Below are 23746 nucleotides of genomic sequence, written 5' to 3'. Positions count from 1 at the left end.
TTCACTTTGTTATCTTAACAGGTCCTGGAGTAGACCAAAAAATCAGCTCTAAGATCTCTTCAATGGACCATTTACAGTGGATGTCCAAATGCCGTTACACCCTCGTGGCCGGAGGTCCGGTCTAATCGCCGTGGTACTTTTTTTTCCCACCCTTTTTCCCCTTTATATATTGACCGGAATAAGCAATTCACTATCTAACTTCTATATATTGATCTTATTTGACATATTCTATCAAATCTCATTCCAATTCTTACTTTACAGATGTATCAAAAAAGGACCAGATCCAAAAAAAAGACATGGCATGTTTCCCGCCACATGTGGCGGTATTGGGCCGCGTCAGAACCCTTGGTCTTGTGGTCAGGCAACAGTCAATTGATGTCTCGGATATTCTCAATTGAGAACATACAACAAGGTACCAGATATAATATGTAGTATACGGTTATTCAAACTTCATATTTGAGAATCTCATGAAGAACCAGCTACGTCATTTACTCTTCTAGAATGCAAGAACACTCTTGGCGCTCCGATCGTAAAGGCCCACATTGGGGTTGAGATCGGTTTATATCCACGAGTTTTCTTACTACATATCCACTTTTTTTTGTGGTAATAAATACACCTCCTGGGAATAGTTCTACTGGAATGAATGCGGATTCGGTCAGGCTCAGTACTCATGTATGTGTAGATGACCAATGATCCGTAAACTGTAAGAGACAGGACAGCATGTTTCCAGAGCCAGGCCTATTCGAACTGCATGGCCTACCAATACATCCACTTCCTAAAGTTAGATATCATGGGAAGGCAAACTTTCTACATCCTGAGACTAGACGGTGCTTTCTATGAGCTTGGACTACAGGGGACCAAGGTGACACCTCAACACGAGACCTCTGAATATCTGGCCTACAGCCTCCTATATGGAGGCTGTAGTTCATATACAGGAACAGCCTACGATACTATTATAGACACTAATCTTAAAGCTACATAGTTATCTAAAGCTTGGAATGTATCGAGTAACTACCTACCTAGGTAGTTAGGTATCTAGGTAGACACATGTATTCCGTGGGACCGCCAATGGCTATAGAGCCCAAGTGTTTGCTCAACCATGACTTTACCGAAGGGCTCGCACGAGAACTGGTATTTGATCTGGTGGGCATCGAGTATATGGTATGACTCTCAGCAACGGGGTAATGCTGACGTCTCAACATAGATGTGCACACACCATGTGCCCTCCGCCTGCGCTGTCTTGGGGGCTACGGTAAGACGGCGGTCGAGAGGGTTGAGGAGAGAAAGGGGAGAAGAAGAAGAGAAGAGGTGGGAGGGGGGTGGGTGCCCTTTTATACCCCCAGGCACATGCGTACCTTCCCAAAATGGACAGTTCCCATGCACCTTCCCTATCAGTGTCACATGTATCGCACCTTCCCAATCCGTATATGGAAATTTGTTTACACGCGGTCTCTTAGCATTTAGGAAGGAGCCATGGAGTCAGTAACCCAGGCACCTTGACTACATGTATGCTACCTAGGTAGAACCTTGAAATCACTCAAATGGATTAATTTACTAGTTCAATTTCGAGTCCTGGAATGTTATTCAAGGATCTCAAGCAATCCCATCTGATAGAGCACCAGCAATACTTTCAATGAACCCTTTCTTCTGCATCCCATCCACCCATTCACCAGGAATAGCATCAAATCCATAGAACGCCCCCGCGAGACCTCCATAAACAGCCCCTGCAGTATCCGAGTCACCACCCAGATTGACAACTGCCAACGCCCCCTCCTTCCAGGTATCATACTTGAAGAATGCCCACAGAGCACATTCAAGTGTATCGACAACCCATCCACTACTCCTCATATCACTGGGCGCCTTCACCTCCCAATCGTTGATCGTTTTGTATCTGTGCTGTGACAGGCGCTCCTTCAGGGCAGGATGAGTAAATGGGAACACGGAGACCGCGTGGACGATTTCTTTCTTCGTTTGACCTATAAGCAGTAGACGTCAGGAGCAATTCTTGCAGTCGGAGAATAAAAAAACACAAACCATTCATAACCCTACACACCAACTCCGTATACGCTTCACAGGCTTCCACACACGTGAGCGAAGGATGAGTGATCTGGCTATGTTTTCTGGCAGTTTTTCTCGCCAATTCCGAATCTTGCCAGTAAACCAACCCAATCGGGACGATCCGCATCAAGCTCCCATTCCCGGAGAACTCATCGCGATTCAATTTGTTAGTGACCTTCGCCTGGGCAAGTTCGAAATCACCACCTTCCATGCCACACTTCACCCATATTTGAAGTGAGGTGCGAGTGGAGCGTCCGACATCCCATGAGCGGTTGATAGTGCTGAAACGGCCTTTGGTTCTCCACTCGACAAAGTGCTGGATTGCCAGCTCATGGTTGTATTGCATATTGGACTTGTTGAATGAGCATGCCAAGGCTAGGGTCATAGACCCGTCGTCGGAGTAGGAGCTTGTTCATGTTAGTCACAGGTACTTTGCTTAATATGATTGTGATGGAATCTTACCCAGCTGGTTGTTTGAAGGGTGTAACAAATCTTAAGCCTGTGATCGGTTCGAAGGTTCCTGGGTCTCTGAATTGTACGGGGCCGCCGAGGGCGTCGGCTACGCAGACGCCCCAAATGGCGCCTTTGGCTCGGGATTGTAAGGATGGAGACATGTTGATGTTGATGTTGATGTTGATGTTGATGTTGATGTTGATGTTGATGTTAATGGATATTTTGTTTTTATGCCGAGGGGATCTGTCGTATTTAAAGATGTCGTCGGAAGTGACTCAAAGAGGGAAAGAACCTTGGAAAGTCAGAAACCTTCAGATGGAGTCACCAGGGCGCAGCCAAGGGACTCAAGGAACCTCAATAACATCGAAACTTAAATGTGACATTGCTAGTGCAAAGACAAATACGAGCCTTGGGATGATTTGTATGGAGTACGGGCTCAGCCTCACGCTAGGCACCTGTGTCTACAGCCTCATCGACTCACCCCATGAGCTTATAAGGCTGAGGCTGAATATACTCCAATAGGGCTGCAAGTGCAAAAATGCCAAGCAGCCATGCTCAGCTGTGATCGAGTAGTAGCTCATGCCCGAAGAATTTAATTTCCTACATCAATAAACATCTACTTATGACGAGGCCAGGATTGACAAGCTCATTGTCGTCCCAAGAACCATAAAGAAGCAGCGGGATGCCACGAACGCTCAGCTTCTTATATTTCTCGTAGGGGAGACAGTCGATACCAATTCGTCCCGAAGGAGAAATAGACTAGGACGTTGGTTTCCGGAAGGACGGCTTCCATTTTCTTTTGAAGCCATGGCTTGCGAGCCCGATTGTGTTTACGAGGATTTGGACGCCTTGTAGGGATTCTTCGAGGTTGGCTTCGTTGTAATGGCGGGTTGTTGGCTTCACGCCGGATTGGTGAGTCGTCGTTGAAACCAGTATATATTAGAATGACAGGGTGAAATGTGTATTTTTTTCATGAATTCTCTACTCATAACACATAAACCGAAATCCAAATCAGATTAATGCCAACATGAGAGAGCGTGTGGCCCTCAGAATTCTGTTCGTCCCCGCATTGAACCACCAGGCCCCATTGTGTAACCCTAGGGGCTGACGCTTCTGCAAAAGGAAAAAGGAAATATAACAAGTCTGCTTGTGCTTTTATTCCCAAATCCATGTCCGTTACTTCTCCATGCTCAGGTATTTCGCCTCAGCACCCTTGATGCACGCGATGTTGGCGCCAAGTTTGTTGATCGTCTCAATGTACTCATCATAGGGGTCTGAGTCGAAGACAATACCACCACCAGCCTGGAGGTATGCCACGCCGTCCTTGACCATCATAGTGCGCAGCGCAATACATGTGTCCATCGCACCGGGCATCTCGGCTGAGCCATCTGAGTTGGCGCTGTTATATCCAAAGTATCCGACAGCTCCGGCGTACACGCCACGCTTTTCACCCTCCAGCTCGGCGATGAGCTGCATGGCGCGGACCTTAGGTGCACCGGAAACTGTACCGGCAGGGAAGATAGACCGGAATGCGTCGAAACGGGTCATGCCTGGCCGCAACTCTCCCGATACTTGGGAGACTAGGTGCTGGACGTGTGAGAACTTCTCCACGACCATCAGTCGGTCGACCTGTGTTGTGGTAGGGTCGCAGACACGGTTGACATCGTTGCGGGCAAGATCGACCAGCATCACGTGCTCGGCGCGGTCCTTGAGACTGCTGCGGAGCTCCTCGGAGAGGGCGGCATCTTCCTCCGGGGTCTTGCCGCGCTTCACTGTGCCTGCGATGGGGTGGCTGATGATACGTCCACGCTCTTCCTTTGCCAGGAGCTCGGGGCTGGCCCCGACAAGCTGGAAGTCTTGACAGTCAATATAGAATAGATAAGGAGAAGGGTTGACGGTGCGAAGGTGGCGGAAGAGGTTGAACGGGTGGAGAGAGGTAGGTCGTGATAGACGCTGTGACGGCACGGTCTGGAAAATATCGCCCTTGGCGATGTGCTGCTTCAACCGGTTGACGTGACCTTCATATCCATCCCGTCCGATGTTGGATGTATACTCCTGGTTCGGAATTATCGGGCCCTGGGGCGGAAGCGGTGTTCGATCCTGGAGTAGCGTATCGATCGTCTTCTGGATGATGGACTGGCCCTTGAGGTACGAGGCCTCGATGTCGGCATCCGCCGAGGGAATGGGAACGTAGGTAATGACCTTGACGACTTGGAAGAAATGATCGAATGCAATAATGGTGTCGTAAAGCATAAAGAACGATTCGGGCACTCCGAGCACGTCTTTCATCGGCCGCGCCGTCTTGGGCTCAAAGTATCTAACACAGTCGTATCCAACGTATCCGATCGCCCCGGCGGTCAACGGCGGGAGGACTAATTCAGGTACCGTGGCGACGCGGAACTGAGAAAGCTCCTCCTCGAGGTATGGGAGGGGATCCGCTGCTGGGCCATGGCCCTCGCCGGTCTTGATGACCTTTCTGGGGTCTATTGGGAGGAAGAGGTAAGCGATGGAATCGGACCAAAGACTCCTGCAGAATCACTGACCTGCGCCAATAAAGCTGTATCGTCCAATTGTCTCTGTGGTGGCAGCACTTTCATACAAGAATGACAACCGCGAGCTATGTCTGTGAGTCAGCGATCTTGTCAAGTATTCCATGCCCTCGGCCTCATCGCCAATGTTGAAAACAACCCAATAACTCACTTCTCTGCGATCTTCAAGTATGCCAATGTGGGGGTTAAGAGGTCGGCAGGGATCGACGCCGTGACAGGAAGTAGGTTGGGAGGGAACTCGGAGTTCCTCGACTTTGAGATCACTTCTCGCGCCGCCTCAAGGGACGGGATGCTAGGGACCTGAGTCATTGGTCAATGAGCGTAAACAAAAGTCTCAACGGGGGTTGTCGAAGAGCGGAGAAATACAATAATAAAACAGACGCGTACTTACAGGAGTTGCCATTTTGTTATAAGTGGCTAATCTTGACTATTGACGGTGCTATCAAAGAGGAAAGATTGGGTTGGCGGTGGGAAAATGATTCCCTGGTGGGGGGGAAATGGATGTATCGACGGTCGGTCCAGGAATGCGCCTCAGCTTGCAATGTATTTGATTTGAGGTGTGACAAAATAGTCAAATAGTGATATCAATTTTAAAGCTCCTTATAAATTCATCGCAGTAAACCTCGAACCTCAGAAAGCTTATGTATGTTGTACGTTCGTACACGTTTGTATCCCAGTGATTATATGCATCCAAAAGCAGACTAGCGTCGAGGGTATACCGATCTATCGATAAAGGCGGCTATGGACCTGTAGAGACCTATATTGTACAAGACTTGAGTTGAAAATTGGGGTATTTTCTTGATTATCAGACACTAAAAGTGAATTTCAGAAATCACAGATCCCACCTGAAATGGGTGAAGGGGGAAAAAGGCAAAAAAGAATTCCACCGTCGCCAGTCCATGTCATTTCGCCGTGCCCACCCAAACCTGTTCCAAGCAATGCATGCCAGTATGCATTTTCTAAAGAAAAATGTATGTTCACAGAAGACAAAAAAGTTTTAAAAAAAAAGAAGAAAAATTTCTGGGAAATCCATGAAGGGTGGTAGTGTGTCTTCAAGGGAAAGAGTTTGAAAAGGCTTTTCAAGCGGGATTGTTGAATTAGTTCAAACAGGGCATGAGTCATGAGTTATATGTGGCTGTTTCAAACCCGCTCTGTCATCGTTGCAAATTGATGATTGCCATCTTGGGAGATTGGACCGTCAGCATGGGGGGAATTGACACAGAGAAACCAGACCAGGGAGCGTACCTGTTTGTTGAAGCCATAAGCAAGTCGTTTTCCATCTGCATCCCAGGAAAGGGCCCGATGTGGTTCTGGTTTGGAATAGCCATTCTGTCCATGGTGTCCATTCTGTCCATTCGTCATGCGGTCGGTTTCCTCTTTCTTCACCACCGGGCTAGTTGCGGTCCAGGTGGACATGAGATTCCCGCCGGGGTGTTGAATATTCCAGATAAAGAGTCCATCCTTGCTAGCCGCACCGAGGGCGTATCCATCGGGAGAGAAAGATCCGGTTATAGCGGGATTTGAGTCAAGGCTCAGCTGATGAATGTTCGTGTAATCCTTGGTATCGAGGTTAACCTGCCAAACCTTGACCTTACCATCCACCGAGAAGGAGGCAAATTCAATACGATGGGGGTCAAATTGGGGGGCTTATATCAATGCCGGTGATTCTGTCCTTGTGGGCGTTGGGGATAAGGATGTCATGGGTGGGGATCCAAATCGACGCGCTCAGTCCCGAAGCCACGATAGCAACTGCATGGGACTCAGTTTGGACACACCGAATAAACTCCCATGTCGCATTATCTTTGGGAGAAGGAAATGTCTTAACAAGGCGGATGCTGCTGTCCACTTCGCATTGATAGACTGCACCCTCGCCAGAAGCAAATGCCAGGTTGCGTCCACACCAAGCGAGATCATATATCTGGTTCTCAATTATCTGAGGTGGAGGGAAAACATCTGGTCGGCGGCTGTCATCCCAAAGCGCGAGTTCCGATACGTTATGATTCGAGGCTACCACGATCAGCTGCGAGCTACCAGCTGCCCAGTGCAAGCCAGTGATGAGCCGGGGTACCTCTGGTAGTAAATCCACTGCGTCTCCATTGACGTTGTACATGGTGACAGTGCCCCTGTCATCAGTACAAGTCGCGACGGCCAATTTCTCGCCAATGGCATCCCATGCTACAGTCGAGACGTTTGTGTCACCCTTCTTAAGCTCGAGGATTTTCTTCTGTACAGGATCCGATGACATCGACAACTTCCACAAGCTGCAAAAGAGGTCACCAGCCCCCACTACCACAGTGGGATCCCGAGGACGCCACACGGCGTGGGTCACGTGTTGATCCGAATTCAGCAGGGCGGTGTCGGGGGTCAAATCGATGGGCTTGGCGGGGGCGATCTGGACGGAAGAGCTCTCGCTGTTTTCCAGAGTGGCCGGTAGTTCAGGGATCTCCTCGGCCATGCTGACATCACCATCCTCATCCATATGATCGGGCGTATTTGGCTGACTTTCAGTTTGCGCCTTGTCCTCCATGGATTCATCACTATCAGTTTCATCCTTTCGGCTGTCCTTTCCGGGCTCGGCATGGCCGTTCACCGGGCGGTCGCGCGCAAGTTGACCCGGGGAATCTGGTTTTGTGCCAACAGCCTCATCGCGACTTTCCACTGACCCAGGTTTGGTTCCAATTTCAAAGGGCTCTGGCCCGAAAAAAATAATCAGACGGTGAAATGCTTTTATGATTGCCCTCCTGTGTATTGCAATTAGTTTAAACTGTATTTGAACCCAAAAAGAAAGGGTTTTTTCCCCCTTCGTCTTTAGCGCGTAAGAACCGTTTAAAATAAAACACATACCTTGTCCAGCGAGGATTCCATGTCATGATATTGCAGGCCCTTTTGGACCAGCGACACCAGCGCATGAGTTTTAATGTAAGGCGCAAACGGGAGAGTTTGCGGATCAGGGAACCACGCGCGCTGCAAAGACACAGCAGCATCGCCATGACCTAGGTTGAGTTAGAGGTCAAATTAGGAAAAGTCAAGGGGCAATGTGACCAACCTGCTTCTTGAAGGTACCTAGAAAGGATATTAGTTCTGTAGGAGATGCATGGGTTAAATTGCACTTACCTCCATATTAAATAGTTGACATGATGCGACGTGAGGTCAGGTTGTGCCATGATTACATGTGCGACCAGCTAAGGGCCGCGGACATGCCAGAGAAGGAAGAGCTGTTTTGCCGATGAACACCAAAGTGGAGGCTTCGATGCGCGGAGACGGAGCTTCAGGAACACGGAACACGAGGCCGGAAGAGGGTAGGAACTTCCGGATAAATCAAAAAGGGGGGTGCTTGTATTTTCCGGAGAGAATCTAAGACTTGGAGACTTGAAGATCGAAGAGAAAGCCAAGACAAGGGAGAAATTGGAGTTTCGGGGGTGAAATGAGAGTGGGTGAATGAAGGGAAGAAGAAGTAGGATGTGTGATCAAGTGGAATGTAAGCTATTCAGTAGTCTCATTAGAAATAGAAACCAGAGTATTCAATGAATAGGGAAGAGAGAGAGGAAGAGGGAGAGGAAAGTGAAGATCTGAGATTAAAGGATCCAGAATGTTTGGCAGAAGTCCATTTAGCACACACTAGCCACTGGATCCTCCCTGTGGCGTCGACCTCCACACTTTTCCGAACTTCTCTTCTCCAGTCATTTTCTCCTATTAATGACCCTCAAGTATAATACATATATAACATTGGGATATCTAATTGACCTTCTAAACTTGATCAAACATTCTTGATACTTTACCCCTTGAAGGATTTCTGACTTCACAAACTGTCAAGCGCCTAAAAATGGGGTTCTCCACACATCGGGGGATTTCAGCACGAGCACCCTTTACACCTTTCAAAGTTCCAATTCCAAGTACCAGAGTGCTTATCTTGTGTCACAACGTACACTTACACTTACAATATTATCTACTTACAGGGATAATACCTTTAGGACAGTATATATCATCGACCTGAACTGCACCCACCCGAACCTGCAGGTCAATCGCAGATGGTGGATCGTGGCTAATGATGCCGCCAGTCACCGACCTGGCATTGGCGTGTCCTTTAAGTACGGGAGTACTTTTTACCTTGCTTTTTACCTTCTTACTTCTTTACGACCTATGTTGTAGTGGACTTGTCAAGTTGAATATACTTTGGTTGTTTCCCTTCTACCTACTATTGCTACTGATGCTACCTGATGGAGAACTCCTATCATGGAGTATCTGACAGGCTACATGCTCCGGAGGATGTTGGATACATATTTGATGTTGAATTCAAAGGTTATTTCTAAACATGGATCCTCAATAACCACTAATATATGCTATTAGCCCTGAAGTCTTGTCACTCCTTCAGTCCAATCCTACATTCAAATCGTTATTACATAGTAGAACTGGAAGGGAGAAAAGGGCAAAAAAAAAAAAAAAAAAAAAGATAGGCCAATAGTATGCATTGGTTAATGAAGAAGACGAGATAGAATAATAACATGAAGCATAAGTTGATAATCTTATTCGAAAAGCTACATTGATGGTGCATGATGTACAACATAGATTGTCGCCTTGAAGCAACTCGGGGCCAAACAAACATGGGTAACTTCTCCGCCCTCCGCTAAAAGTCTCCCACCTCAACTTTCTCCATCTCTACGGCCTGTGGCGTCTTGTAGCTCCAAGCGAGCTCCAACATGTCGCTCCGAATTAACATTCCTCCCGCTACTCGAATCTGTCTCGTCAGCCTTCTCACCCTCTCCTTGCTCTACAACATTGCCAGATGGCGACAAATTGACAGCACCGGCGGGACCCCGGCCACATCTCCTCTCGTCCCCTACTTGACCCTCGTCCCCTCATTTTTCTACTACTATCCCTGGACAATCGTCACGGCCACCTTTGTCGAGCAGAATATATTCACCCTCCTACTAAACGTCTCCACCATATTCTATGGCGGCAAGTACCTTGAACGCGCCTGGGGCTCGCGCGACTTCAGCAAGTTCATCGCAGTCGTCGCCGTGATCCCCTGCGTCGCTATCATTCCAATCTACCTGGTCTGGGGAGCAGCGGGTGGTTCTTCAAACAGATCGTACGCATCGTCCCCTCCATCCTGCCGACCCCCAACACGAAGCAACCCAATTACCACCTATACCAAACACTAACCATCTCCCAAACAAAACAGCCTCACCCAAATCTGCGGCGGCATCTCCATCCAGGCCTCCTTCCTAGTCGCCTTTAAACAGCTCGTCCCAGAACACACCGTAACGATCTTCAAAGGAATAATCAAAATGCGCGTAAAGCATTTTCCCGCCCTCTTCCTCCTCCTAAACACCCTCAGCGGCCTCATCATCGGAACAGACACCGCCACAATCCTCTCCTGGCTCGGCATCCTCACCAGCTGGACCTACCTCCGCTTCTACAAGCGCCAGCCCGACCTAACTGGTACCTCAAGCGGCACAGGCATCAAAGGTGATGCTAGCGAGACCTTCGCATTCGCCTGCCTATTCCCAGACGTGATGCAGCCGCCTATCGCTTTCGTCGCGGACCAGATATACGCTCTGCTAGTCACAGCTAAGCTCCTGACGCCCTTTTCCCAGGACGATATTGCCTCCGGTAATGAGCTCGTGCTAGCAAGAGGCGAGGCGGGCTTGCCTACGCTACTGAACAACCAGCGTGGTGGGGCTAGGGGCGCGGCTAAGCGCGAGGAGGCGGAGCGTAGACGGGCTGTTGCGCTCAAGGCTTTGGATCGCAGGTTGCAGGCTGCTACTGTTGGGCGTGTGCAGGCTCACCCGTCTGGTTTGGGGGAGCCGAGTTCGTCGATGCCGCGTCCTGCTACGCCTACACCGGCTGCGCCTGTTGGTCAGAGTATGCTGGGGGAAACGAGCTACAATCCTGATCATGCTTGAATGTGGTTGAGTTCTTTTTTCTAACTCTGGCGTTTTCTGACGCATTTTGGGATTTGGCCTTGTGGATATCTTCACATTCGTGGCATGGCTTTGTTTGTGGCTTGGTTCCTTTTTTGTTCTATACTGATGGCGTGTGCACTTCTGATGATGTACATGATTTGTTTGACTTGGCTTGGGGCTTTGATTCCCACTTTACTTATTAGGCTGATGTCTTAGCGCCTGGCTATTTGGCCCTTTGGCCTCAAATTCCATTTGTTTTATACCAGACAGTGTAGTATGTCAAATACTATTTGGAGAGACAGTTTCGCTCTATTCATCTGCAACTTTACCCATTTTTAACGGGTTATGTCGCTTTATAAATTGTGTTCATTCTAACCTGGCTATTCGACTTCTGCATCCATCTCCATCTCAGCCTCTTCTTCGTCTAGCAATGGCACAAATCGGAAATCCACAAAGCATACAGGTCCATTGGGACCCTTTACGCCAGCGCCAACTGGTCTGCCCACGGGGACATTATGATCATCAAGCTCAACCATGAACTGCAAACTCAACACCCCTTGTCGATCCCCACGGATACTAACCTTATTAGCGACAGACATAGCTCTCGCAGCCTTGCGAATCAGGGAAAATCGGTAGCTCTGCTGAATGCGCTCGCCCATAGAATGAGGAGGAGAAACAAGGAAAGTCTCCGTGACCGTAGGTGCAAGTTTAGCTCTAGTTGCGCGAGCCCGGGATGAGCCATCATCGAACAACACCTTATGCATCTGAGATTGTGTAGTGCCATGACCAGCGCCGGCGGCGGTCTCGTTGTGCTGATCAACCGAGAACTCCACAGTAGATTCACTAAACGGACCGCCCGCACCGGAAAGAGTAAAGTACGGTTCTTGCTTGGCGCAGGCGGACAGTTTCAGGATTGTGGGGGTTGAGGAGTCGAGTTCAGCGATCGCATTGTGTAGCCAGGCAGAGCGCATAATAATTTTCATGATGATGGCGTCGCGCTGGAGGGGAATGTCTGCTTCGTTTTCGTCGGGCTCATATGTTACGAGCTCGCAGGTTGTTTTCACGCCAGCTTCTGTTATGGTGATGCTAAGTGGGGCGCCGTGTTGGGCATATTGCAGGGTGCAGGAGCGGTCCATTAGCAGGGCTGGAGCGTTGAATGCGCTTGACGACGCGATCCCGGTTTGGGTGATGCTAGTGTCGCGGGGTCGGTTGGATTCGGAGAGCTCGTTGATGCCGAATATCTTTAGAGTTTCGAGGATAGCGGAGAGGGAAACGACAAAGTGAGGATATGCCCCATTTTGCGAAGATTCATTGTCGTCTTGGGGTGTTCCGTTTTGATTGTTGGGTTCGGAGTCGGTCGATGGATTAAATGTGTAGCTGGTGAAGAGCGACTTGTCGAGGAAGGCTAGTCCTTGAATGACGCGGCCTTCCTCCACTGAGAATCGAAGGCCATCTGGGGTGATTTGGACTGTGGCCTTATGTGCGAAACCAATGCAGGAGAGCAGCGTGTAGAGATGGTGGGCGTTGTTGGAGACGCCAGCGAAAAGGGGCTCCATTTTGTGGCTTAGGCTGCTAGCTCGAACTCTTCAGACGTGATACTAGCACAGAGCAAAGATAACGAGTCCGAATATGTGTGATGGCTTTGGATGTTCTAGCAGTACAGGCCCCTTCGAACCTAACGCCTATGGTACATTTGAGGGGACGCGCAATAGGGAAAGGTGGCAGGTTAGACGTAGACTCCGGCGGCGCAGATCATAAACACAGCTCCAAAGCTATCCAGAATGCCCGATCAGTATATCGTATGTCTAAAAATGGATTGCAGTGCATTACTAACCCAGATGCGAGTGCGGCTGGGAAACCCAAGGATACGATGCCGAGGAAAGACCGATCTGTTTGGTGAAATGTCAGAGTCCAATTCGGATAATTGAATTTGGAGTTACTTACTCAAGCCAAATAGAGTGCCCGTAACCAATGCTATCAATATTCAGTCAGAGGTTGGCTATTTTCAAAGCTGTGGTAGACTAAGAAGCTTACCGAGGAGAAGCAAGTTGAAGCCAACAGAGAATTGGCTGTCCTTAGCAATGAGAGGGATGAATGGAGTTGCAGATGCTGCCTCCCAGACTTCGTTCAGAGACATTAGGATAATAGAATTTGATAATTGTAATTGAGGGACAAAATTGATGCAGTTCAAAGGTCGAAGGTGACTATTGTGAGTGAGTGATATAGATCGCCAGTGTTGATCTGGCCCGACCGGTCGTTAGTTGTTCCGACCGATACCCCATGTCATCGTCAGCGCAGGGCCAAGTTTGAAGGGCGAGGACATCATGGCTGTTGATTCACCAAAGAGTAAGTGGAATATTTATAATCCCACATTGTATTTTGCGAAACTATTTTTAACGTGTCTCTATGGTATCAGGTTTCAAGCGCAAAGCCTCTGAGGAGGCAGCTTCCCCAGACTCTGGGCAGCAGATAATCAAGAAGAAGGCGCGGACAGATTCACCTGTGAAAGAGGTAGGAGATTCTACTCAGTCGCTTCGCCTATTTGTTCTAACAAGTACCCCGCACAGGAAGATGGTCTCCTTAAAAAGCCTCCACTCCGCATTGTTCCATTCCCTGAGAAGGTACCCTCCCATCCTACGCCACCGCTTCTCATGTCTCTCCATGAGCAATGGCTGACGATACACAGCCCGCTGTTCTCGAAGAACGTCGAGGTGACATTGAGTTTCGTGTCGTCAACAATGATGGTGCACACGATAGCTTTATTGTCTTGACAGGCTTAAAGTGTATTTTCCAGAAGCAACTTCCGAAGATGCCCAAGGACTACATCGCACGCCTTGTCTACGATCGATCCCATCTGTCTATGGCTATTGTCAAACACCCACTGGAGGTTGTTGGGTATGTCATAATTGCCAAGTACTACCCCAGAGCGGTTAGATTCGGATACTGATGTCTACAGAGGAATCACGTATCGTCCGTTCAATTCTCGAAAGTTTGCTGAGATTGTCTTCTGCGCTATATCCTCGGACCAACAAGTGAAGGGATATGGTGCACACTTGATGTCTCATCTCAAGGTACGTGTGCTTACGGGTCTATAATGTTTATCCATATATCTAACTTGTTTACCATTAAGGACTACGTGAAAGCTACCTCTCCAATTATGCACTTCCTTACCTACGCCGATAACTATGCCATTGGATACTTCAAGAAGCAAGGCTTCACCAAGGAGATCACACTCGATAAATCAATCTGGATGGGCTACATTAAGGATTACGAGGGTGGCACGCTCATGCAGTGTACCATGCTCCCCAAGATCCGTTATCTGGAGATGGGCCGCATGCTCACCAAGCAGAAGGAGTCTGTGCAAGCCAAGATCCGTGCTTTCAGTCGCTCGCATATCATCCATCCTCCTCCGAAGGAGTGGAAGAACGGGGTATACCCAATCGATCCTCTTAGCATTCCCGCAATTAAAGAGTCTGGATGGTCGCCAGATATGGATGAAATGGCTCGTCAACCACGCCATGGACCCAACTATAACCAATTGCTGCACCTGTTGAATGATATGCAAAACCATAGTGCAGCCTGGCCATTTACCCAACCCGTGAACCGCGATGAGGTTCCAGACTACTACGAGGTAATCATGGAGCCCATGGATCTGTCGACCATGGAAGAGAAGCATGAGAAGGACCTGTACCCCACCCCACAGGATTTCATCAAGGATGCCATGTTGATATTCGACAATTGCCGACGCTACAATAATGAAACCACACCCTATGCTAAGAGCGCAAACAAACTTGAGAAGTTCATGTGGCAGCAGATCCGAAATATTCCAGAGTGGTCGGTAAGTATTTACAATGAAGGTTTTTTTTTTTTTTTTTTTTTCAAGAAACACAAGCTAATTTTCCCATCTAGCACCTTGCCGATAATCATTGATCCCGGGACATACATTTATTGCAGCGAGGGTGTTTTTATGGGATGGCGTTGGATTGGAACTTGATGGGCAATACCCTGTTGATAGATTACCACATGCAATTTTCACTGGCTTATGAATGAATGCCAGTTCATGGATTTTTTTCCCCCAACGTTGATTTAGTGTACAAAGTCTACATTGTAGATCAATGTCAAGCTCCATCCATCTATGAATGGATATGTTGATCTTCGCACCAATCACATCTGTACATGCCATGCTTGGTATTGTGGGGCTAATATATGTCAAGCTCAAATTGATGTTCATTGTATAGAGTAGCAGCAGTTATTTATAGAAGATAGTTATAAAAGACATAACTAGATTGAATGTAAACATATAGTTAACTAGTAACTATGTATGATGATATATGAAGCAATAACCTAAAACATCAACGTTAATTTCCCCCCTGACAGATCTTAATCTCGGATTATCATTGTTCCGACGTCTCAAGAATAATGCTGATGGCTGGAATGGCCTTCACTTTACCCTTACGTCTTTCGTTTCGCAGGACTCGTCTTTTTCAAGTTTCATTGTTTTCTTTTCTTTTTTTTTTGCTATTGCTGTTGCTGAGCCGACCTCGTTGTGTTGTGACCTCAGGGGCTCTCCCGATATCCACACACCATCCGTTGTGTACCTCACGACGTGGAGATTAATACTTTTCAACCCCTCTCATTTCGCTCTTGATCGTCTATCATTCGCTTTCAATCGGCTACTTTTACTCATCACATCTTTCAGAGTTGTTTGGGATCGCTCACTCGCCCGTCAACACGACCTTAATCTATCCCCCTTTTTGCTCCCCGGGGCCCCGCCTTCGCTTTGAAATTTCGGTGCTAGTCACAACACCATTTCCTACTCTAAAACACATTACCGATATGTCTCATCATGACTTTGTCGACGCGGAGTCGCGTAATCGGCTACCGACCCTCTTTGAGGTGCTCAGTCGCCGAACTCTCGCCCCAGTCGACCTCTTTTCGTTCTACATTTACATGCGCGACCAGCAGCGTTCTGTAGACTACCTAGACTTTTGGTACGTGTAAGCCTACTTTCGATGCCCGTATCTGAAGTTAACGGGATCTCTAGGCTGGATGTATCGCAACATATGCTACTGTGCCGACACTATGTCCGTGAACTCCGCCGTTCCGTACTTGTCGCGACCCCCGATATGGAAAGAGCCGATAGCAAACGATCATCTGCCATGCTAGACAATCTTGAGAACCTAGGTGATATCCCGCTGACGGAGGCTGGGCCTTCTCGTCAACGCGGATTCCAAGAAAATGAGAAAGATAGAGATGCCGACCAACGCCTGTCTGCATTCCTTCGCTCCGAAGGCCACACCACATCACCCTCCCGGCAAAACAGCCTGGGATCTTCCGGCGAATCAGCACACCAAATCTCTTCGTTTGAAGATGGCCGTGACACACCAGATTCCCGACTCAACGACTCAACATCCCCCGGACACACCGTGGCCCGCAATGACATTCGCGCCAGTGCAGAGAAGATCTTGTACACATATCTACTTCCCGGTTCAGAGCGAGAGATTATGCTACCAGAATCCATGGTTTCCACAATTATCAACTTGGTCGAAGACGACGGCCGAGACGACCCTGAAGTGTTCGACCCGGCCAAGGACTACGTGTTCCAGGCTATGGAGCGTGATGCATTCCCAGGATTCTTGCAAGCAAAGGCCCTTGGAAATATGGTTCCCCTGAGTATCATCTTGCGCCTCGCTTTTGCTCTGATTAGCTTCGGTGGAGGATTTTGGGCGGCCTTCTACGTTGTTCTGCGGGATAAGCCCCGGAACATTCGCTGCTGGGTATGTTTATTATTCTCTCTAACCACCGATGAGCCAGCTTGCTAACTTTAATCCAGATTATTCTTCCATTTGCTGTCGCTGCATACTTCATTATCTCCTACCAATACAAGATCGACCCCGTTATGGCGTTCCTGGGCTACAGTGAATACACTTTCATGAACTGGGCACCAATTCGCGAACCCTATGTCCGAAAGCTGCTCAACAAGCGTGCTCTCGTCACTGCATTGATCGCCTTTCTCACAGCGGCGGCTCTAAGCATCTTGTTCATTTTCGTCCCTGGTACTATGCTGTGAGCTTTTCGCCAAGTCTAGTCTACATCCAATCCAAACTTCGAAAAACAATCGCTCCCTGAACTTGTCTGGTCATCTGGTCATTCTTGCCATGTCTACAATTCAATCGTCTTGACTTGACTTGTTCAAGGCATTTCCACCGTGTGCGAATGGCGAGGTCTTGCTTCTATGATGCACATTCTTGAAAAACACTATGTCTCGAATCTGCACCCCATTTTCATCCTCGGAGCTATAAAGAGGGAATATTGTTTTCTCTATTCGCCCTATCCACCCGCTTATCAGCGGTCACATCTACTTCCTCTTTGTCATGTCTATATCTATTGTGTCTATTGTTTTCCTGTGGTCTTTTCTTCCCTTCTACCAATACCCCTTCTGACTTCGAAAACGTTGTATTGTATCTATTTTCTCACTAATGAGCGTCGCCATTAAGGCCTTACGAATGCAATTTGCTCCTATCCACGGGTTTCATATCACATGAGATATCGTCTGTAAAAATGAAACTAAACCATAATCAAGTCATTTCATATCGTAAATCCTGTTGGAGCCGCTATGATCTTCTAAGCCACATAACCATGAGCAAATGAGGGAATAGAGTCATGTGAATACATCAACACATCAACACATCCACACTTCAAGACTTGCGCCCCAACACCCTCTTTGGCTGCCGACTATTTCCCGCACGAGCACCAGGTGTCTCATCAATATCCATGCGCGAGCTATTCTCACTACCATCATATGTATCAAAGTACCCATCATCCTCATCAATGTCATCCGCATCCCTCTTACTCCCCCCGACACCAGCGCCAAGTCGACCACCGCGCCGACCACCCTTCCTCCCCGTCCTTTTCTTCCTCTTGACAGCCTCATCGAGCGCATCTTTGTGTGCCTGGGCACGTGCAGCACGCTTCGCAGCGTCGCTCTTGACGCGCGCAATCTCCGCCTCCAAATCGGAGACGACCTCGCCGCAGCGCGATTCCCACTCGCTCAAGTTGGAGATCATCTGAGGGAGGGACTGGGGTTGAACATCGCGCAGTGGGGCGACGGCTGTCACGTTCACAGATGGTGGGTTAGAGGCTGGTGAGAGGCGGGCTGTTATCAGAGAGGCGTAGATGGCTTTTGTTACGAGGGATTCGAGCTCGGCTTTGGTGGGGGTGCTGAGGGCGGTCATCAGGGCGCTGTAGGTGAGGGGTTTGATTGTTGTTGAGAGGGTTAGGAGTGACAGTAGGCGGAGTTTGAGGGTTTGTTCGGTGTTCAGCTCGGGGAGGTTTGGGGTTGCTGGTGCGGGGTGTTGGTGGTTAGTTTTTTTTTTTTCGTTCTGGTAGCTTGGGGGTGAAAGGTCCAGTGATTTGGAGATGTTTGGCTTTTGGGCTTTGGATATATGTGATCTTACTTTGATATTCTTGCCATGTGCCCCATGCGAAGATCTCTAGTAGCTTTAGATAGCCCTTAAACTCGGCCGGAGTGTCCGGTGACCGTAATGCCTGGACTGTCGGAAGCTCAAGCAGCTCTGCGAAGACGTATGTTTGCGCGCTTGAGGTGGCATTTGTGATAAGATTGGCGATAAAGCGAGGCGAGCCTGCGCTATTGGAGCGGGCCAGGTGGATGAATGGTTGGAGAGCCTCTAGGGCTCGTGTGTGGGTTTGATCCATTGGGATGTGGTTTAAGGAAATTTAAATTCAGTGAGGAGATTGAAGAGTAAGCAAAGCAGAGAGCTGTAATACGGGTCCACAGGTGAGAGGTGCGGAGTAGATAGCTGAGTTGAAGATGGGAAGCATCGTAGTCCAGGTGGAGATGCTTGTTTGCATTAAGTGCAAACAAGTCTTATCTGATTAGTAGTTAACTATGCCCAGGTGTTGTAGTACGTATGTTGTATATTGTACTCGTTGCTTTTTTTTTTTTTTTTTTTTTTTGTACTATGATTATTTAGTTATGTATTCTATTATTGATTATTATTATCTCGGATCTATTATATTAAATGTGATGCTCACCATGCAGGGCCCCCTATCAAAGTATAGAAAAAGCGATAATAAACCGACGCACTACGGAGTAACGGAGTAGACTCATCTCAGTATATTATAGACATTTTGAAACAACCACATGTTTTCGTATTGATTAGTCTGTTTCAGGCCATCCAAGACCCATGAAAATCTTCTATTTACTAGGATCCCTTGGTGAATCATTAATATAATTCAAAACCCAACCATCTAATCGGCTGCCCACGCTTATATTACATCGAAGGACTTTGTACATTCCATGGCGTGGCACATGCGGTCCACTTCACTGGAGTCCTACAGGTATTTCCGAGCAAATCCACTTTGCTTTTTCCCTCCCCTTGCGTCTTTGACCAAGTTTTTGATGGAATTCGATCGACGTGGCTTTCTGGCACTATTTCTTTTTAACTTCTACATTTCCCTTTGTCTCCTCAACAAGGGAATGATCTGTTAGTCTTACGCTATCCGAGACCATCCGTCCCTCTCAGCACGCTATCACCCTCTGCCATCGCGTCGGAGGCAGTTTGTCGGACACCCTCCATATGATATAGTCCTGTCCTTCCTCGCCGTGTTCGCCTCGCGCTTCACCGTCGAGATGTTATCTACAAATCCGAATGTCGGCGGGGCCAGTCGATCCGCAATGGCCACCACAACTATCAAAATCGACGGAATGACTTGCGGAGCGTGCACCTCAGCAGTAGAGGGCGCATTTCAAGGGATACACAGTGTGCGCGACGTTTCCGTCAGTCTCATCATGGGCCGGGCCGCTGTACAACATGATCCGTCGGTCTTGTCGCCTACGAAAATCGCAGAGATGATTGAGGACTGCGGGTTCGACGCGGCAGTACTTTCGAGCGAGGAACAAAGAAATCCTGACCCCGCTTTTTCCCTGACTACGCGGTTCTCGGTAACCAACCTGGCGGTTGAAGGTATGACATGCGGGGCATGTACGTCTGCAGTGGAAAGCGGGTTGAACGGGGTCAGTGGTGTGAACTCCGTAGACGTATCCCTGCTTTCCGAGCGCGCAGTCGTGGAACATGATGCAGGCATCATCACACCGGAACAGATCGCAGAGCTCATTGAAGATCGAGGCTTCGGGGCGCGAGTGCTGGACACTGCCCTAGCGGGCTCCAAGGGGCCATCTGTACCGGCTGGCTCGGAAGAGAAATCTGGACTTCTGGTCACCACGGTCGCGATCGGAGGCATGACATGCGGTGCTTGCACATCTAGCGTCCAGGGTGCCTTGGGCGGTGTCGATGGGGTAGTCCAATTCAACATCAGTCTTCTGGCTGAGCGGGCGGTGGTCGTGCACGACCCAGCCATACTGCCTGCCAGCAAAATCCCAGAGCTTGTTGAGGATGCCGGATTTGATGCGTCGATCGTGTCATCAGAGGCGCAGGCGTCAATCTCCAAAAAGACACAGCAGGTCAATTTGAGCTTGCATGGGCTACGAGACGGCGTTTCTGCCACAGCATTGGAAGACAATCTATTACAGCAACCGGGTGTTCATTCAGCATCAATAAAAATGGCAACCTCTCGCATGGTCGTTTCTTTCGACCCATCTACAATCGGAATCCGGTCTGTTGTGGAAGTGATCGAGGCTGCTGGTTACAACGCCTTGATTGTTGACTCAGATGATACCAACGCACAGCTACAGTCATTGTCCAAGACGAAGGAAATCCAAGAATGGAAAAGATCATTCATCATCGCCGCCTCTTTTGCGGTTCCCGTCTTCCTCATCAGCATGATTCTTCCGATGTATTTGCCCGGGATTGACTTTGGCAGTTTTGCGCTCTTCCCGGGCCTATACCTTGGAGACCTGGTCTGTCTCGCTCTGACCATTCCGGTGCAGTTCGGCATCGGCAAACGATTTTATGTCACCAGCTTCAAGTCCCTCAAGCATCGATCCCCAACCATGGACGTTCTCATAATGTTGGGCACGTCCACTGCCTTCTTTTATAGCTGTTTCACCATGATCATGGCCCTTTGCAGTACGGACCCTAAGCGTCCTAGCACCGTGTTCGACACATGTACGATGCTCATCACATTTATCACATTGGGACGATGGCTAGAAAACCGAGCCAAGGGCCAAACCTCCGCTGCTCTTTCTAGACTCATGTGTCTGACTCCATCTATGACAACTATCTACGAAGATCCCATTGCTGCGGAGAAACTGGCTGAGCGCTGGAGCTCTAAACCTACATCTGGCGCAATCGAACAATCCACAGTGGCTGAAGACATGACGGTGAATCAAAAGTGCATTCCCACCGAGCTGATTCAAGTCGGCGATGTTGTTATTCTTCACCCCGGTGATAATGTGTCTGCGGACGGTGTGGTCATCCGGGGTGAAAGCTATGTTGACGAGAGTATGATCAGTGGAGAGGCACTACCTATTCACAAAAAGGAAGGCAGTCAAATCATTGCTGGAACTGTGAATGGCACAAACTCGATTGATTTCAAAGTCATTCGAGCCGGCAAGGATACCCAGTTGAGCCAGATTGTAAAGCTGGTACAGGACGCGCAGACGAGCCGTGCTCCGATTCAGCGCATGGCTGATATCGTTGCTGGTTACTTTGTCCCCACCATCATCGGCCTTGGTTTGATCACATTCTTTGGTTGGATGTTCCTAAGTCATATACTGCCTCATCCGCCCACAATCTTTGAAATGGCAGGCAGTGGTGGCCGAGTCATGGTTTGCTTGAAACTGTGCATCTCAGTCATTGTCTTTGCGTGCCCCTGTGCTCTAGGTCTGAGCACCCCGACCGCAGTCATGGTTGGTACCGGCGTTGGCGCGGAGCATGGCATCCTCGTTAAGGGAGGTGCCGTGCTAGAAGCTGCCACTAAAGTGACTCACGTTGTCTTCGATAAGACGGGCACCCTAACTACAGGTCGGATGAGCGTGGACCACACCCGAATTGAACCTCAGTGGACAATGAACGACTGGCGCCGTCAGCTCTGGTGGCTTATTGTCGGTCTCGCAGAGACAGGCAGTGAACACCCAATCGGAAGAGCGATCTTCTCTACGGCCATAACCGAATCAGGTCATCCCGGAGAAGATGGGCTACCAGGAAGCACGGGTGACGTTGAAAACTGTGTTGGCAAAGGTGTCTCTGCCGTCGTCGAACCCACATCTAGTGGCCAGCGTATCCGACACCATGTCCTCCTTGGCAACGCCAACTTCCTTCGGTCCAAAGACGTCCCTGTGCCTGCCGATGCAGATCCCGACTCTGCGGAACCTGTCGAAGACCCGGAAGCCGACATCCCCAAGCCTGGTGCCACCGCAGCCGGAATTACACGCATCCACGTCGCAATCGACAATCGCTATGCCGGAACCATCTCCCTCCGAGACACAGTGAAAGAGACAGCCGTGGCGGCCATAGCGGCCCTGCATCGCATGGGCATATCAACCTCCATGGTAACAGGCGACACGCTTTCAACAGCGATATCAATTGCCACAACAGTCGGCATCCCAACCGCTTCAATCTACGCCTCCGTCTCCCCATCCGAGAAACGCTCAATCGTCTCCGCCCTCCAAGCAGAAGGCGAGCGCGTCGCCATGGTCGGCGATGGCATCAACGACTCTCCCGCGCTGGCCACGGCATCCGTCGGAATCGCCCTCGCATCCGGCACAGACGTAGCGGTCGAGGCTGCGGATATCGTCCTCATGCGTCCGGACGATCTACTCTCTGTACCAGCCAGTCTCTCCCTGTCACGCTCGGTCTTCAAACGCATCAAGTTGAACTTGATATGGGCTTGCATGTACAATGTCATCGGCCTTCCATTCGCCATGGGCCTTTTCCTCCCCTTCACGGGCTTCATGCTACCACCTATGGCTGCCGGTGGTGCCATGGCTCTCTCCAGTGTCTCCGTTGTTGTTAGCAGTCTGCTATTGAAGTTCTGGCGTCGTCCGTCTTGGATGACCGTTGAACGTCTTGAGAAGGAGCTTCGCTCCGGTGCGATCTCTCCGGCTGGTTTGGCGCATCGCGGTAATTCTCGTAAGGGGAGCTGGTGGACTTCGACAAATATTTTGTCGGATAGCCCACGCTCCCTGCGTCGTCGCGTTGGGAATGTTTTCTCTTCGCTTTGGTCTTTGGTTACTGGCAAGGGACCTGTGCCAGTTGGTCGGGGTGATGAGGGTTATGTTCCGCTGCAGACAGTTGAGCCGCCTGTTTGATTTCGTCTTGTCTCTTGTCCAATTCTCCATAAAGTGACTTGTCCTGTATAAGGGCTTGCTTTGTTTGATGCCTCATGCTTATGTGGTTGGATTGGCATACATATTTCGGCCCCAGTTTTGGCGTCGTGTTTCGGTTTATTTTTATTATTTGATATCCTCCTCCGTTAAGGTCATTCCTGCATTTGTTACATGAATATCTTCACATGTAAGAAAACTAAGAACAAAAAGTAAAGGATAAATATATCAGGTGTCCTTGTCAGCGTAGAATATGTCTTCAAATATTGTTTGTCTGTATATATATACAGACAAGAATAGTCGGCCACATATGCCATGTCTTTTTGTTGGTATTTTAATATGCTCTTTAGGTGTAAACGAAGGCGATGCAAGAGTCATTTCTATCTTATTAGCTAGCGGAATAGCTGTATGTCAATAAAAGGAATTGTGAACAGAAGCTATTCTGGACTTTGCATATATATATGATTAGTTGTTTTACCATTCTAGCATACACACTCAATATTCTCGAAGTTCCACAGTACCTATCAATATCT

At 48.9% G+C, this 23746-nt stretch overlaps 10 protein-coding genes across 10 annotated transcripts; 4 read left to right on the top strand and 6 right to left on the bottom strand.

The window, feature by feature from the left end:
* Positions 1–1593: 1593 nt before the first annotated feature.
* N7516_002389 (ADP-ribosylglycohydrolase family protein) lies at positions 1594–2672 on the bottom strand (the record flags this gene model as incomplete). The annotated part of the gene is made up of 3 exons (XM_057215109.1): positions 1594–1976; positions 2035–2465; positions 2521–2672. The coding sequence occupies 3 exons, from the start codon at positions 2670–2672 to the stop codon at positions 1594–1596; spliced, it is 966 nt and encodes a 321-aa protein (XP_057076992.1).
* A 1015-nt stretch (positions 2673–3687) lies between these two features.
* On the bottom strand, positions 3688–5463 carry trpE (anthranilate synthase TRP2; the record flags this gene model as incomplete). The annotated part of the gene is made up of 4 exons (XM_057215108.1): positions 3688–4994; positions 5055–5128; positions 5212–5360; positions 5452–5463. The coding sequence occupies 4 exons, from the start codon at positions 5461–5463 to the stop codon at positions 3688–3690; spliced, it is 1542 nt and encodes a 513-aa protein (XP_057076991.1).
* Positions 5464–6200: 737 nt separating this feature from the next.
* N7516_002387 (WD40 repeat domain-containing protein) lies at positions 6201–8224 on the bottom strand (the record flags this gene model as incomplete). The annotated part of the gene is made up of 5 exons (XM_057215107.1): positions 6201–6706; positions 6834–7824; positions 7905–8053; positions 8107–8123; positions 8175–8224. The coding sequence occupies 5 exons, from the start codon at positions 8222–8224 to the stop codon at positions 6201–6203; spliced, it is 1713 nt and encodes a 570-aa protein (XP_057076990.1).
* A 1533-nt stretch (positions 8225–9757) lies between these two features.
* Positions 9758–10966, top strand: N7516_002386 (rhomboid family protein; the record flags this gene model as incomplete). Its single annotated transcript, XM_057215106.1, has 2 exons — positions 9758–10149; positions 10243–10966. 2 exons carry the CDS (start codon positions 9758–9760, stop codon positions 10964–10966), a joined length of 1116 nt encoding a protein of 371 aa, XP_057076989.1.
* A 380-nt stretch (positions 10967–11346) lies between these two features.
* On the bottom strand, positions 11347–12522 carry N7516_002385 (Rad1/Rec1/Rad17 family repair protein; the record flags this gene model as incomplete). Its single annotated transcript, XM_057215105.1, has 1 exon — positions 11347–12522. The coding sequence occupies one exon, from the start codon at positions 12520–12522 to the stop codon at positions 11347–11349; it is 1176 nt and encodes a 391-aa protein (XP_057076988.1).
* Positions 12523–12686: 164 nt separating this feature from the next.
* On the bottom strand, positions 12687–13119 carry N7516_002384 (OST5 family protein). The gene is made up of 4 exons (XM_057215104.1): positions 13001–13119; positions 12911–12940; positions 12801–12855; positions 12687–12738 (listed from the first exon to the last, which is right to left on the bottom strand). The coding sequence occupies exons 1-4, from the start codon at positions 13101–13103 to the stop codon at positions 12693–12695; spliced, it is 234 nt and encodes a 77-aa protein (XP_057076987.1). The 5' UTR covers positions 13104–13119; the 3' UTR covers positions 12687–12692.
* A 171-nt stretch (positions 13120–13290) lies between these two features.
* Positions 13291–14896, top strand: gcnE (histone acetyltransferase GCN5; the record flags this gene model as incomplete). Its single annotated transcript, XM_057215103.1, has 7 exons — positions 13291–13312; positions 13383–13477; positions 13534–13587; positions 13653–13861; positions 13923–14037; positions 14097–14804; positions 14876–14896. 7 exons carry the CDS (start codon positions 13291–13293, stop codon positions 14894–14896), a joined length of 1224 nt encoding a protein of 407 aa, XP_057076986.1.
* An 880-nt stretch (positions 14897–15776) lies between these two features.
* Positions 15777–17036, top strand: rgsB (uncharacterized protein; the record flags this gene model as incomplete). Its single annotated transcript, XM_057215102.1, has 3 exons — positions 15777–15957; positions 16011–16743; positions 16800–17036. Exons 1-3 carry the CDS (start codon positions 15803–15805, stop codon positions 17034–17036), a joined length of 1125 nt encoding a protein of 374 aa, XP_057076985.1. The 5' UTR covers positions 15777–15802.
* A 628-nt stretch (positions 17037–17664) lies between these two features.
* N7516_002381 (uncharacterized protein) lies at positions 17665–18682 on the bottom strand (the record flags this gene model as incomplete). Its single annotated transcript, XM_057215101.1, has 2 exons — positions 17665–18308; positions 18424–18682. 2 exons carry the CDS (start codon positions 18680–18682, stop codon positions 17665–17667), a joined length of 903 nt encoding a protein of 300 aa, XP_057076984.1.
* Positions 18683–19619: 937 nt separating this feature from the next.
* On the top strand, positions 19620–23198 carry ctpA (Cu(2+)-transporting P-type ATPase CCC2; the record flags this gene model as incomplete). The annotated part of the gene is made up of 1 exon (XM_057215100.1): positions 19620–23198. The coding sequence occupies one exon, from the start codon at positions 19620–19622 to the stop codon at positions 23196–23198; it is 3579 nt and encodes a 1192-aa protein (XP_057076983.1).
* Between the last annotated feature and the right edge of the window lie 548 nt (positions 23199–23746).

The sequence above is a fragment of the Penicillium verrucosum genome (genome assembly GCF_028828655.1).
Source record: "Penicillium verrucosum strain IBT 35672 chromosome Unknown utg000001l_segment0_segment0, whole genome shotgun sequence".
Lineage (NCBI taxonomy): Eukaryota > Fungi > Ascomycota > Eurotiomycetes > Eurotiales > Aspergillaceae > Penicillium > Penicillium verrucosum.
The sequence above is the reverse complement of the archived record's forward strand: the minus strand, read 5'-3'. Positions and strand labels throughout refer to the sequence as shown.

Coding starts and splice junctions, on each gene's coding strand:
- N7516_002384 (XM_057215104.1), bottom strand. CDS start 13,103: ATGTCTCTGAACGAAGTCTGGGAGGCAGCATCTGCAACTCCATTCATC. Junction 12,856..12,910: donor GGGCACTCTATTTGGCTTGA/GTAAGTAACTCC, acceptor TTCACCAAACAG/ATCGGTCTTTCCTCGGCATC. Junction 12,739..12,800: donor CCAGCCGCACTCGCATCTGG/GTTAGTAATGCA, acceptor CATTCTGGATAG/CTTTGGAGCTGTGTTTATGA.